General features: G+C 40.6%; 1 protein-coding gene across 14 annotated transcripts in view; it reads right to left on the bottom strand.

The window, feature by feature from the left end:
• Positions 1-5,345: 5,345 nt before the first annotated feature.
• The window catches only part of mef2cb (myocyte enhancer factor 2cb), a 70,647-nt gene continuing 59,997 nt past the window's right edge, over positions 5,346-15,995 (bottom strand). For 12 of the 14 annotated variants that reach the window (XM_026322694.1, XM_026322699.1, XM_026322696.1 and 9 more), the window contains 4 exons: positions 11,574-11,746; positions 10,052-10,181; positions 9,534-9,669; positions 5,346-9,215 (listed from right to left, as the gene is read on the bottom strand). In XM_026322694.1, coding sequence (XP_026178479.1) covers positions 8,867-9,215; positions 9,534-9,669; positions 10,052-10,181; positions 11,574-11,746 — 788 coding nt within the window. In that variant the 3' untranslated portion in view covers positions 5,346-8,866. Of the gene's footprint in view, positions 9,216-9,529; positions 9,670-10,051; positions 10,182-11,573; positions 11,747-15,995 lie in introns of those variants that run through there. The other 2 variants (XM_026322697.1, XM_026322708.1) reach the window with 2 other exon arrangements.

Here is a 15,995-nt window from a genome sequence, read left to right as displayed (position 1 = left end):
TCTCCTGTCTCTGGCGCAAACGCACCAGCCTACCCCCTGTATCATTTTCACCGGATACTATATATATATATATATATATTTTTTTTTTTTCTTCCCAAAATGTTCATTTATTTCTTAGAAAACCATCATGTGACTGAACAGACAAAACAATGCTAAGGGTACGCAAAGCATCTTCTCCCATATTACCCCCCACCCCTCCCTTCTTTGCCTAATTGCAGGCGTATCCATTAGATTCAACCGGATTCACGTTTTAGCTTAACAGCGAGGGCACGTTCAATGACGTAGACAAGCATATCAGCTACGTGCAGCCATATTTAAATACATCAAGGCAATTAGCGCATCAAAATATGCAAATCCCGCTTACTACATAGTCCGCCCGGCCGCAGTCGGAGTAATTTCCCCCCAGCCAGCTCTTGGGTGTTTGATTGCCGATTTGAAAGCCAACAAAGCCTTATTTGTTTTTTCCAAGAGGCTTCGTTAACGTGAACGGGACAGAAGGGAGACATGAAGAGAAGGGGAACCGTGGCTCCTGCGTGGAAAACCGCCCATGCGTAATGAGACGACCCGCTCCGCCATTCTCAATTCTCCGACGCCGTTGGCTCTGGTGTGCGTATTGTTTTTAATATTGATGCATATTCAGTGGTTAGATTTGCATTACGTACTTCTAGCTCAGTCTTAATTTCGACAATAGTGTTGCATGATTTTGCGTCTGAATAGACGTAAAGCCCTTGTTCAGTGTGCTATAGCGATGACATTTATCACCTACAAATTCAGACCTCTTATTCAAATTCTAGGCTAATATGACACTGAGCACAATGAGGCAGTATGAGTGGAACTGGGCTCTCCCTAATTAAGATTTCCTTTAATCTGAATAATTTAAATCGACGATAGCTTTTATAATGCTCGCATAGGCTACAGCATGCATGAACAAAGAGCTCTGTGGTGGGCTAACAATAGAGGAGATTCAGGGATAATCCTGAGGAGCTGATGCTTTAAGATCGAGGCGACTGGCTGATAAGAAGAGGGTGACATGGTATATGTGCGAAAACTAATAACCGAAAAGTCTCCTGCCCAGTTTGCAAGAAATCCAGTGACGCAGCGGTGACATTTAGGCAACAATTGCTCAGGCTGTCTCCTTGGCGTCCGTGCACGCGCGCAGCGGTGCCAGCAGGAGCGAGCGAGCGAGGGCGTGCACGCGCGGTGCGCTAAGGAGAACTATATCTCCAATTATCACGTATAATATGACAAACATTTGCATTTAAGTATCTGCACGTTGTCAATTTACCATGTAAGGAAAGAAATGCACCCAGAGCGCATTAGTGATCTTCACAGTGAAAATGTGGTCCTCAGGCGTTTCAACTTACCTCCAGGTAAGAAAATCCAATCACTCTGCTGCTGTTCCTCGCGTTTCGTTACGTGCGAGCTTTCTGTCAAGTTGGTGGGACGTTTTCGAGAAGGGCAAACTTTCTGCTGTAGCAGCTGAGACAGACGCATCCCCTGAAGGCTACTCCCCTCCTCATTGAACCTTGTTCTTAAACTGCTCGTGGCTCAACACCAGTGGTCAGGCGGGCTCACGTAAAGATGTTCACAGCCACGGGAGTCCGCTACCCCACCTATGCTGGGGCTCCTCACACTAAAGCGCGATATCCACAGAAACATTTGCTCTAAAATATTAAGATATTGCCTCACTTGATGCTATAGTTTGCGTCTGGGTGCTTAAAATCATCCTCTTCTGTTGCATTAGGCATTTATTTTTCTTAGACCATCTCCTAAAATATGAAGGTTTCACACACACACACACGCAGACACACACACACACACATCTTTAAAAAGAAAGAAAACTCATCTTCTAAACGGTGTTAAAGCTGTTCAAGCATTTGCTATAGTAAACGCAAATGGTAAGTCTTCCAACAGGCTACACTTTATATTTGTTTTCAGTGTCACGGAGGTGTGAGCGATTATTTTTTTTTAAATTAGGAAAAGGTTTGGAAAGGTGTGGCTGTGCTCAGCGAGTTAAAAAACATAACGCAATGTGAACTCATTTTCTTCGATTGGTGGTTGTAATCTTCCACTAAAAATAACCAAAGCAGAGTAATCCTTTGCCATCATCTCTATTCTGGGAGAGATCCCAATCTCTGCTTATCCTTATCTTTTTTTAAAAAACAAGTGTATTTCTGGTTGACGAGGTGAGCAGGTCGCTGTGCTGTGATCCTCATTTGACTCCTGCAGAGGAGAGACACACGTATGGTTCATCCTCTGGTCCTGATGGGGAAATCACTTGGCTGAACTGCATGTAAAGACGATTTGTGATAATACGAACATCAGGCCGCGAGATAAAGTAAAAATAAAACAAATTAAAATAAATAGATAATCAAATAAAGATGAGACGGTGTGGTTGAAAACAGGGATAAAATAAGACAGATCGACTTTACATGCATCTTTTTTTTTTTTTACTGTAAAGCAACTATGTGGAGGTGTAATCTGAGTCAATAAATCGGCCACAGATTAAACGAAATGTTTCACTGAAAATGAGAAAAGCAAAAGTATAAGTCGTCATTTTCTTTTCAGAAATCATCAGAAACCAAAGTCATACTTTAAATTATATCTTTTTAGGCCACACAGTAGCCTGCGATGAAATCTGTAATGGGAAGAGGGAAGCCTTGAACTGCAAAATGGTGTTTTTTGGTGCAATGCTTTTTAAAAAAAAGCTTTTCCTATCAGGGATCTCCTGCAATGTGAATAATACATTTTCTTTTCCATTTAGTAATAAGGGGCAAGCAAAAACCAACAAATTATTATTATTATTATTATTATTATTATTATTATTATTATTATTATTATTATTATTATCATTATTATTATCATTATTACTATTATATGTCACTGTTGTTATTACTGACATTACTTTTAGATAACAGTTTCCTTCTAATAACATCTCAGGCTCTTAAACAATAATGAGCAGATTGAAACAGTGGTGGAGGAGGAGTCTTGTCTTGTCTTGCTCTGGCCTCAAAGAAAATGTTGCTGGAGCAGTCAGTGGACGACACAGGCTTATTTAGGTCCGGTCTATCTGCATGAACTGCTGTTGAGACAGAGGAAGAGGAGGATGAAGGCTAAGAGGGTGTGGACTAGACGACTAAATGGTGACATCTAGCGGTGATTTTAGAGAATGACGGTGATGATGGAAAAGTCAGCGGTCAGTGAAGCACATGTAGGCTACACCTGCTCGCCTCGTCAGCCAATTCACATTGAATCATCTTGCACATGCTCATTTTAAAAACACAGGTGAATCGTTTCTTAGTTGAGCCACATCCCGTGTTTCTCTCTGCACGCGGCAAATTTACCCTAAACCGGATTAAAATCTAAACATAATCATTAAAAGTATTTCCATTAAACTGTTCTGTAGGGTGTAACATTTCTTGGGCTATTTGAAAATGTAAATATGCCATTGACGCACCTGTTCTTTCATATTATTTACTTATGTTTTTTGCTTTTAACAAGAGACTGTCAGCCTGTTTGCCTGTTTAACATCAGTCTGACCTTTTGATAAACTGTCAAAAGTGGTGTCACACTGGATTATATCTGACAGATAATACATGATATTGCGCACAGTGGTTTTATAAACCTTCTCCTGGATTACTGGAGTTAACGTCTTCCAATTCATTTGAAGGAATTTAGGCTTAATGTAATGAAGCAGTGGAGGAATTTCATGGATGAATTAATTAAAACCTGCGAAAATGAAGTGAAGTGAACGAATGAATGAAAAAACAGTAACCCAAGACAATTTAGAGGAACTCGATCTTTCTGGAAAAAAAAATACTGCAAACTGTACAACTTGTTCTTAAAAAATATAAAGTTACAGTGACGTTACCTAACTGCTTTTAAGCCAATTGTCATAAATTGCTCGATTTCACTTTCACTATAGAAAATTAAACATCAAGGGAAAAGTGCGTTTACCTGTGAGATCAAATCAAAAACCGCTTTATAAGGGGACAATCTACTTGACTGAGCAACCGCATGACGGCCACTGTTTTTATTTGTGTTTACGCATTTTATAAAGAAAAACAATAGAATCTGATGCGTAAAACAAAAAATACAAGGCTGACTAATAACCTGCGTTTTTGTTAGAATAAAAACCCAATTCGATGCCCCCACGAGATATAAACTACGTGACGCTAAACCACCAGGTTTAGGTTGGTATTAAGGTTGGTTTGGAGAAAGCTTTGACTGAAAAACACCTTTTATTTCTAAGAATCTGAGCCTTTACATCGGGATTTGGCTACGAATATTCCAACCTCTAACGAATAACGAAAAACAGAAAGAAACTATGTTGCAATAGGGAAATAGGCAATAGGAAACAAAACGGGAAATAAATAAATAATTACAATTAAAAATTAAAAGAAAAAGAAAAAAACACTCTCTGTAGCAATACATCGCTTATGTGATTGTTTTTGTAGGGAGAAAAAAAATGCACATTTAGCCTGAGAGAAACAAAGGCCTATAGAAAGAACCCAAAACCCCAGCTTGGTTAAAACGTCTAATTTCTGTAATCAGCGTTTGTGTGTCTGCGGCCGTCACCATCGAATAAGCGTGTACTTATTGTTACTGTTACGATTATATTTCAGAAATCATTAACGCTGCATCCACCGCCATCCCAGTTTCTTCTTGTAGCGACACTACAATTTATTTGCATCAATTATTATAATATCGCGATTGTTTCAAGTAAATCAGAAAGAAAATGAAAATGGGAAAAAAAAACATAGATTAGATATTGTCAGTCCTTCCATCATTCCTCTCTTTCTGACCTTTCGTTGTTTTCTCTTCATGACGAATGAATGACACAGCCCTGGATTAGGCCCACAGACCAATCCTGCCTATATCAGAGCGACGTTTTTCATATCTTTCTAATTTGTAGCGGCAGATCACTGTGTTTGCATTGTTTTTTTGTTTTTTTTTTTTCATTTTTTTCTTCTTCAAATTTAAGATCCTCCTGCACTATGTGTAGCATAATTAAATCAGCGCGAGGAAATTATGCCACAGTCATTTTTAAGTGAGATAAACCTTGACTTTAAACGTCAACCAAATGTCTTTTATATAGATCTTTATGATGAAGTGTCAGATTTGTTTCAAATGTGAAAAAGATAGTGTTACCATTATTTTGATGTAATTATGTCTTCAAATGAAACTGCAGTATAAAACACCATCAGTTCTAAGGTGTTGGTGTTGATTTTTTTGTTTGTTTGTTTGTTTGTTTTTTGAGTCTGTATAGTATAAGTATAGCACTGTTTTGGGAAGCATGCAGAAACAAGTCAAACACAATGAAATCACACCAAGTCACATCAGGATAACTAAGAAAGCCAGTAACTTTACTGAAATCTCTGCAAAATACAAATAGCCTTTCCCTCCAGCAGAGGAGACTTTTATTTCATCCTCATACGTTTCCACTACATACAGCTGAATCAAGTCCCTTGAGTTACAGAGATGTGGATTTAATTTAATACCATCTTAGTCTCAAGTGGCGACAAAGGCCAGCTTATGCCGCTGAAAGCCACTCTTGCGTTTCAGAAAACATTAGTTCCAAACCTCCCCCATTTTCAGGTTTATACAAGCTACATTGATACTACAGACTGACTTTTTAAGCATTTTAACACATTACTCCTTTTTTTTTTTTTTTAGATTCCTTTTCAGCTTTTGAATACAACTTAAATAAACCACAAACACGGTGGAACAACAAAGAATCCCATGTGAATGATGGGACCTAAAGCAATGGCTTGTTACTACACTTGGCTGTACAGGTGCTGTACAGGTGTATGGTCTCCCCCTTTGCACTGCAAGTGACTCAATAAAACATCAGCTGAGGTACTGCTTGGGTCAATTTTGAGGTACCAACATGTAGTCTATTATAATGACAAAGAACAACTGATCAACAGGTGATTAAAAAAAAAGAATAGTTTCAAATTGAACAAACACAAAAAGAAAAAAAAACAAGAGTATAAAGAAAATATTTCTCCATGTCTTTGGTTAAAATGGTTGATAAAACAACAGCACTGTAATTAACCATCAGGCCATGTTGGCATGTTTTCTATTAGCGAGCATGTAGGACAGTAAATGGTGTGTAATGTGTTTTGATCAAATGGGCAGTAAGCATGCATTTCACATGATCAAGCCTGAATCATTCAATCTTTTCTAAATGAATAACAAACAACATTTTTCTTTTTTTTGCTTGTATTCTTTTCAGTGCAATGCACAGGGAGACAAATGTGCAACAAGATGGGTAAATTATTGTGGCTGGTACTGACAGTGCAGCTTGATATCTAAAGCTACATATGACTGACTGGAATTGAAATGTGAAACCAATTGTACATTTTGAGCAAATTCTTTTATTGTCTTGTTTCAATGCTTGCAAAAACCATAAATGAATGTGAAAATAAAAGTTGAGTTTACAACACAAAAATGCCACTGGCTTTGGTTTCTCCACACTTATGCTGCCTGAAACATCATGTTTTATTTTTTTCTCAACCTTTTTTGTATTGAATTTAAAAAAAAGAGAGAGAGAGAAGAACACCGTTATAGAGGCTCTGCCCCTGTTTGACTACACAGACTGTATACAGTAACAACATTGTGAACCTGCATGAAATATGCACATAGAAATATCATAACACTTAAGTGACAGCAGATACGGGAGTGGGAGGCAGAGAGATATGTGGCTAGATTCAATCTTTAAAAAAGAGAAAATCAAAACAGCTGTTTATCTAAAATAAACAATTGTGCTTCTCCCATACCAGCATGATCAATTTATCTTTGTGTATCTGACGCTGAACTGTCAGTGACAAATGACGTGGAACCCTGTTTTGAAGAGCGGAACGTGAGGAGTCACAGGAGGACACAATCAAATTACGTTTGCAAATGATCAGGGATAATTAATCACAATGCACTTAGAAAATTACATTACATAAATATGATAGAAGAGAAAATTGTATCAATTGGGCTGGGGCATGTGCAACATCTTCAACACAAGCTAAGGTTGTGGTGAAGATCTGAGGTGGAACAAAAAAATTCTAATGGCAAAAACAATTTTTTTTCCGATTAACTATATTAAATTTGATGATTAGGGTTTAGAATGGCATATATGATGCATAAAATGCATTTAGACAGGGACTGAGGGTCAGTCATATTTCCTCATCAGTGTGACAATCATGTACATCATGTGTTAGCATTCCTCTCTGTGTCATCCCCAGTTCCAGTCTCATGACATTTTCCACTAACAGGCATTGAGGCCTGTCGTTCCTCCACCATACAAACCCTGGCAATGCTTTCCAGCTGGTTTTTAAGGTTAGACTAAATACACCCCCGAACAGCACTGGTCAGGGCTCAAATTAAAACAAACCAGACAACATGTGCAACTGCACATAGAAACTCCACTAATAAACCAACAAAAAAAAAAAATCATTATTATATATATTTATATATTAGAAAGCTATACACAAGCATGTTAATTTCACAGATTTTTTTTAAAGATTCTTAATATTACCATTATTATATATAATTAGAAATACACGTTTAAAAACAAACCTCTACAAAGATAAAACAGTTCAGCAAAGCATTGGATCTCAGTCTGTTTTTCATGGCTTAGGGCTTTGAAGCCCTGTCATTTCCCCATCTGGGTGAACTAACCATCTCTTATTAGCAAAGCTATCAAAAAACACATTCTGGCTTATAGAAACTACAAAAAGCCACAAAAATGCTTTGCATCGGATTCCTTTCATATGAAAATATAAGCAAGTGTATCGTACAATTGTTTTTTCTTTTTTCTTTTTTTTTTTGTTTAATACTGAATAGTTAATACTAGATCCAGAGAGTTTTCTTGATTACACTAACTTAGCTCTTAGATCAAAGGGTGGTCCTCGCTCAGCTCCGTTCTTTAAGAGGAGCGCTAATGTCATCAAAGGTTCCACACGTCTAGCATCGGATTTGCCTGTTTACCTGTACAATCCTTCAAATGTTGCATAATAGCTTGTCATTTAGTGAGTAAATAAATTTTGTAATGTCTGGCAATTTTTTTTTTACCCCTGCCCTTCCCCCCTTGACCCTTTATTTACATAAATACGTTGAACCTGCAACATGACATCATCTAATGTTAACACACATTTTTGCAAGGGAGAACTGCAGAGAAAGTATATAGCAATGAAACTGACACTGTACACATGAATTGTTTGTCCAAATCAAGTGCTAAGGTGTTTTCCACTGGACACACTCACTCTCATGTTAATGTATTTTTTTTTTTTTTTTTTTTTTTTTTTTTTGTTGTTTTGTTTTGTCTCTAGTTACTGATAATATCGCTGAGGCAAATTGTAAGTACGTTTTATGAAACAGAGTACCTGACTATTTTTTTTTTTGTTTATTTGTTGCTATGCATATATGTACACATACACGCACGTGTAAAGATATATGCATATGTGATTCTTTTTATCCACACACAATACAATTTATGCATAGTTCCCCAACAAAAGTAGCCCCCGATCCCATCCCAACCTACACCCACCCTCCCAAACTCCCATTACAACACCCCACTGGTTTACATAATGTCAATATGTATAAGCACACACACACACACTCAGCAAAAAAGAAATAATAAAAAAGGAAAAGAAATTACAAACAGATTTGTGAAAAGGGTTGTCCCTTTTCTTTCCTTCAGCGTTAAGGAGATAAAAGGAGAGAGACCATGGGGTTTGGAGGTGAGTGACTCGTGATATCGAGTGAGAAGAGGAAGGGGAGAGAGCTGGCTTGGGGGGTGGGGGGTATTGTAACGCTGCGTTGGCAGGGACTCAGGGCAACTCGGGGCACTGCCGGGGAGAGGACACACCTATCATGTTGCCCATCCTTCTGAAAGGCGCACCCGCTTGATAGAGGGGCTCTCGCGCTCATCCAGGGCGGGCCGGACCAGTCCCAGAGGTGAATGGAACTCATTCCTGTGCTCATCACGGTCGCTGCCCTCATGGGAGCTGCTACAACTGCTCAGGCTATCAACAGGGGAGCGTCCCGAGTCCTGGCGGGACGAGGGGTTCTGGGGAGGTGGTACCCCACCACCGTAGCCCCCTGGTGTGTTGCTGGTGCGATCTCTAGGAGGAGAAACAGGTTCGGACTTGATGTGCAGGCTTTGAGCAGAGGGCAGGGAGAGATTTGAACCCTGACATAAGTGAGAGCTAGAGCAATTTCTGTAGGAAGGAAAGGAAACGCAAGGGGTTACAGAGTTACAGAGCAAGAAACAAAGTGATTTTAAAGTCAGTGTGTCACACACAAACATGCATGCAAGCATACCCACACACACACACACACACACACACACACACACACACACACTCACACTCATGATAAACAGGGAGGTGTGATGTTTGTGTTGGACCTTCCAGGTGAAGGTTGAAAACAGTTGAGGATTTTTAGATTTTCTGAATGGACCATCTCAAAAATGTTTTTTAGTGATAATGTGTTACATCATGCGTTTCTCAAAACCACACCGGATTTGATGCACTCACCCTAGCTGGCCGAGAGCTGAATGCTGCATGTTCTGAAGGTGTTGCTGCTGCCACCCGCTCATTGAGCCAAGGTGAAGGGAGCTGCCACTGTTGAAGCCTGACAGGGAGGACAGATCTGCACTATTCAGGGAGTACTCTGTAGAAGCACACAGGGAAAAGAACAGGACTGTTCATTGAAGTTCAAACAAAGCTGCAAAGAGACTACATCTCTGATAAACAATGCTGTGATGTTACATGGATGTGGTCTGTCACCCGGTGAAGCAATAGCACCCTCTGCTCTTAGACTGTTGTATAACACTTAAAATTGGGAAAGAGGTTTTGAAAGCAGTGTATGCACTTTGTACTGATGCACATCTAAAATAAAGCTGTTGGCATTTTTGGTATAATACACAAAATTAAACTATATTAAATGTTCTAAAACATATATAAGATAATTACACAGACTGAGCCAGAGAGTTAATAGACAAAGACAAGTTAAACACATGCTGAACACACAGTACATGCACTGTATTACGTACCAGTACCATAAGACGTAGAGATGGCAGATGGGTAACCGCCCATGCCTTGTCCGGGTAGAGTTGGAGTTGCTACTGATACCACTGGGGTGGCCAATGACTGAGCAGACTGAGAGTTGTTTATTCTCTGGTTCTGTGATAGAGGAAAAGGAGACAAGAGATGGGAGAAGCTTGAGAACATGAAATTAACTTCCAGACAAAACAAACAAAAAAACTGCAATAAACCAAGAAAGTTTTTTTTTTATATATAATTTTCTTTCATTTCTTTCTTTCACTCAACAGATGCTGAGAGAATGAATGTGATGCCAACTTCTGGTGAAATTAATCACTTGACATGCGACACGGCCGAACCCTGCCAACCCTATCATTTACCACCGAGGGCTCACTGTCGCTATAGTAACACCATCGGTCTCCATGGCAACGCAGGGTAGCAACAGCGAGGGAGAGGCACTTTACTGTGGCAGAGAGGAGGGTTGGCAGAAAATAATGGCAGTTTGACACAAAATGAAAGTGCACACTTTGTCCTTTATTTCTGAGTAAGAAAACCTGTGATCTATAGGTGCTGAAGTCTATGTGCAGTCATAAAGATAAAAGGAAGGAAAAGAGGAAGGGATGCAGAAAGGCTGAGGCAAAGAGTCCGAATGTGTTTCCTCTGACACACCACTGGGTGGCACTGTATGCTCTCACAAAATGTCATAGCAGGTGACATTGGAGTCTTCAGCACAGTCAGCGACAATAAAAATGCTAGTGAAAGGTGAACGTTTTTGTCAAAAACACTACATACAGCTGTGATAGTATCAGTAATACCAAAAACTGAAATGCAAATTAAGAGGTTAAGAGTCAGGTGACTGCCTGCTCACAGTTATACTAGGGACGATATGCTCTGAAGAACTATCTTAACCACTTTCTGATTAGAAAGCTTTCCCAGTTTCAGTTTGTTAGGGGCCCCTTTAGGGTTGTTTTTGTTTTCTAAATTTGAGTGGCAGTCCGACTTACCAACAGCAGATCAACATCCTCGGACTGCATTAAAAGGGGAGGGTAATAAAGTCAAATTAGTGAGTGTGAGTGAGCATATAAAAGCGATGGCTAACTGTGGTTCTAAGTATGGGGGCTATAAGATCAAGGTAACAGAAACACATCTAATGTTAAAGAGGATGCTAAGAACTATTGTAACTAACGTTATACATTTCATTAGAAAAAGAGAAGGAAAAAAATATATCGGGCCTTGTAGCATAAGCGCAAGCAGATGCAAATTGATACAGCAAAGAAATCTCTGACAGCATATCAGACTCAGGCCAAAAGAACATTTTAAAGAAAAGTGTTGGTTTAAGAAGCAGCCAAAGCACCTCAGGAAACACCACAAATATAATGTACCTAAAGTTAAACTTCTCACAAGCATAACCTCATCAACTCAAGTCTGATATGAAGCGATGAAAACAGTGAAGAAGATCTACAGGAAGGAAAAAGGAGGTGGGAGGGGAGGATATGATGATGATACAAAAAGAGGAATAGAAAGATTACTCACAATAGAGGGCATGTTGTTTTTGGCGCCAGGAGGGATGAGCACACGTAGGTCAGGTTTGCGGTTGTTCATGCCTAAGTTCATGGGCGGGGGAGACTTAGCCTGCATGTTTTTGTTCATGCCACCTGGAGAGACCAGCAGACCGGGCGAGTTGCGGTGGTTCCCATATCCATTTCCTGGGAATCAAAGAAAGGTTGGGGTGAAATGGTCAGAAAAAACATTAAATATACATTTTTTCTTGAATGAAAGTTGAGCCAAAGACACAGCCACATGTTATTAAACCTTTTTTAAAAGTTTAATGAATCTTGGAAATTCTGCCGTCCATGATGTTGTACCCTAATTAAGACCTACAAGAATCCATTTTCACCTTGCGCTCCTTCCCTCGTTTCATCTGCGCTTCCCGCGGTACAAATTTTATTAGCTCACCAGTCTGAGGAGAGTTGTAAATGGTGCTTCATAAAAGTGGTACACACTGGCAGAGAAAAGAGTCAGCCATGCTGTTTTTGCCTTGATGATCACCACTGTTTGTTTGGCATTCATACAATGAAAGCATCCACTTGAGAGGACCCATTAAGGCTACATATGCCCTGCAACAGCCAGCGAATCATGTAAAAACATCTAATTACAGGTAGCAGGACCACAGAGGGATGGGACCCATCATTTGGCCATCAGAGCTAAACATATGTGTGGTTCTTCCAGACAAAGACCCTGGCTTGGGCTTGCATTCTCTTAAGTATGGAGGGCCAAGTGTAGCACCCATTTCTCCCTTAAAAAACCGGTGGGGCAAACTCCTAGCAGCATCGTTAAAAAACTGAGAGTGGAGCATTCTTTCGAGAAACATAGTCTTTGTTTCTAACCCAATCCCGCAGGCTGTTTTTCCCCTTACTTCTCCATCTCTCTTCCAAGGGGTAGAACATAGGGCACTGTGTGGATGTTCCCACTTGAAAGACGGGCAGGAATTATACGTTAGACATAAATGAATTTCCTAATCATATACTCCAGGGGAAAATGAGTCGCAGATGTCTTCCTGGGCAATTTCCCTTGCTGATCTTTGTTTAATTTGAGAGCGAGGTTTTTGTTGTTTGGAAATGAAAAGTCTCAAAAGCTCAATTTGAACAATCTGAAGAGTAAACGACCACTAGCGGTGAGAAAAAATGAGGCTGTCTGACAGAAAACGAGAAAAACAGTGTGTGTGACTGCTAGTGGTGGTGTGTGTTTGTGTCTGCTGGCACGCGTGATGTGCGAGCACGTATACATCGGCGCAGACTTCGTATGTTATCGTATGTTGTGCTATATATAATATTGCAAGCACATCAGTCTATATAAAGACCATTTTTGTGTCATGCCGGGCGTACACAGTAAGCGCAGTATGACTTGTGACTCTGTGAGACATGCTGTATGACAGCTTATGCACGAGCCATGCATATGGATGCACGTGTGTGTTTTGTATTGGACCCTCTTAGTTCCAGTGTCAATCTCACATTAGCAAAGAGGCAGCTGCCTCTTCAGTTTTCCCGCTCTCATTCCCATGGCTGGCCCTTTGTGAGATTGAGTGGGTACATGTGGAGATAGATGAATGAGACCTCATACAGACATAAAACACACACACACAGCACACATACGCACACTTTAGTAAATAGCCCAGCAGGAAGTACATCAGTGTTTCTGTACAGATGAATAAAAAAAGAGACTGAGCTATAGAGACACATTAATACACACTTTGGTCAAGATGACACGGATTTCATCTTGGTGACAGTTAATCAGACATCTGTGTATTGCCACCCTGTAGAGATGGCTGAAGTCCAGTCAATTATCTGGTGGATGACTATGATCATGAGTGGCATAGGCTGGTCCTTAAGTACTTCAGAAGAAAAATCACCAGTTAATTAAGCTAATGAAGCAAGAACTGTGACTCAAATCTTTCCATTCAGTAGCTTGATCTCCCTGACTTCAGGACAGTTGGATTCACCAGCGGCACACTGGGTTGACTGCTATATTAGATGTAGGCATGACATCCAGAGCTCATTTCAACTCTCCACCTTGAATGCTATTTTGCACCATCGAGCTACAGCATCAACTGTTTAGAGGAAGTACCAAAATTAAACACAGCCCAGCTAGGAGTACGTTCTGTCACACAGAGTACAGCATCTGATCAGAGATTCAGATAAACTTTCAGATAAAGCATTTTGCTATTTCTGAAGTGTGAGGGAACCACTGAGGTCAGTGTTGAAAAATTTGACTCTAAAGGTGCCATAGTTACAACCTAGCGCCCTTCGAGATGTTAGACAGAAACCCCCAACCCCCCCAGAGTGATCGTTCTCTCTCTTTCCCTAAAACACACACAGATACGCACACACACACACACACACAAAGAAGAGGTGTGGTTAAACTCATACATTTTACTGTTACTGAACAAATTTGTGATGTCCTGTTGTGGTCTAACAGGCATGTTCCATTCTATTCTCCATACACACACTCTTCCGTTGCGGTTTGGCCAAATGTGCATTCAACCCTGAATTCTCCAACTGAACTAAGGTGTCATACTCGCACTTACAATTTGTACAGTTGGTGTGAGTTGCTGCAAAGACTGAAACAAACATTGTTTGATCTGATGAACCTGACCTGTTGTCTCTGACTGTATGTGTGCTTTTTAACTTGCATTTCTATGTCGTCTGGACCGAAGATGCCCTAACTCGATTTAGGGACTAATTGGTGTGTGATCAGGGTGAGAGGTGACAAGAGTTTCTTGTTAATTCCTCGCAGTGCTCTGGTAAGCAGAGTGCTGATCGGAGCATAGATGACAGCTACATAATTGCACAAATGGAGGTGGGAGGTTTTCATAAGCTGGGGCCTTGGTCCATAGCTGCCTTCATCAGCTCTCTTTCTCTCTCTCGCTCACGTTCAGCCTAGCTCCTCACGCTCTGTCCTATCCAGCAAAGGAGGTGACAGATTGAACACATACTGTATATAAATGAGTGAACATACACACTTCCCACAATATTTCCATAGAAGAGACATGATGACTCAGCCTTTTCAGTAACATGCCCTATTTGCTATGGACTAAAATTACCAGGGGACCTTGTGTGATTTAGAATTTATCTGCTTGTCTGGCTTTCATGCGGTGTATTTGCACAGGATAAACAAAAAGTCTGTGTTTCAATTAAACGTACATGCCAAATCTCATGGATTATCTCCAGATATGTTTGAAACACAGAGTATCTTTGTGCTAATTCTGCACAGACAAGAATTCTCAGGTTTGTATTTTCTACAGTAGAAGTCGAGTACATGCATAGAGTTCAGAACATTGTTCCCAGGCAACTAACAACAAAAATGGACTTGGGCTTGTTCCCTTTTAAATAATTGTAAATGAGTTTGTGCTTACTGCAGCTTCTTCATTAGCAATGGTGAGGGCATCACCGATTCTCATGGAATTTAAGCCCACCTTCAAAAATCCTTTCAACCTACAAGAGTATTCCAGGTAGTGCTAATCTGGGCTTTAAAACTGTCACCTTCTGTCTTTATAGGGAGTGGAACTATGACTGCTGAGCAGTGAGGAGGTTTTCTGTGTATGTGCATGGCTGAAACACACACACCGAAACACACAGAGACACACACAAGGCCCCTCCTATGTCATTTAGTCCGCAGCACTTAAGACACTCATGCACAGGCCAGACAGATACTTGTACAATCAGCTTATCAAAACTTATGGTGAGGAGAAGAGGAGCATTAAAACAGTCTTTGTGGTGCCACAGTGGCTGGGCCACCTCACACTGAGTCACTTAGAAGAACATCATTAAAATGGCTGACCAAGTTCACAGAACACTTCCATCTGTGTTCCCCCACTGTTTCTCCTTTGCACACATGCTTCCACCATCAGTGGATATTCATCACTGGGGTTTCCCCCCCATCCCCCCCCCACACACACACTCTTTCTCTCTCCCATAGATGAGATTTAAGAGAGCTTTGAATGGAATCTTTTAGCTCCCGCATGACTCTCTCTCCACATCATGTTTTTTGCTGCTGCTGAGCGACGCACAGCTCTCACAGAGCGTCTCTGTTCGTTCTGCACAGTGACACAAAGGCTACATTTGAAGCATGCTCTGCAGTACGCCGTCGACAGAACACACGCCACAACAAATGGCCCTGTTGTGTGTATGTATGTATTTGTGTGTTTGATGAGTGAGCAGACAGAGAAACCAGGCAATGACCCCTTGTGATGGAGCCCTAGGGGCCAGACAAGGCTGCCCAGCTGTGCCCCACTGACCCTCTCATTCTCCATTTTTACACTCTGCACTGTACATCAGGCCGTAAAATTAAACCCTTTAAATGGGAGTCACTTTGCCATAAACTTCAGCCCACTGACACAGAAGTTAACACATAAGACTCCTTACACATGTTCCTCCTACATAGGGAGCTCTACTCTCG

The sequence above is a fragment of the Mastacembelus armatus genome, chromosome 9 (assembly GCF_900324485.2).
Source record: "Mastacembelus armatus chromosome 9, fMasArm1.2, whole genome shotgun sequence".
NCBI lineage: Eukaryota > Metazoa > Chordata > Actinopteri > Synbranchiformes > Mastacembelidae > Mastacembelus > Mastacembelus armatus.
The sequence above is the reverse complement of the archived record's forward strand: the minus strand, read 5'-3'. Positions and strand labels throughout refer to the sequence as shown.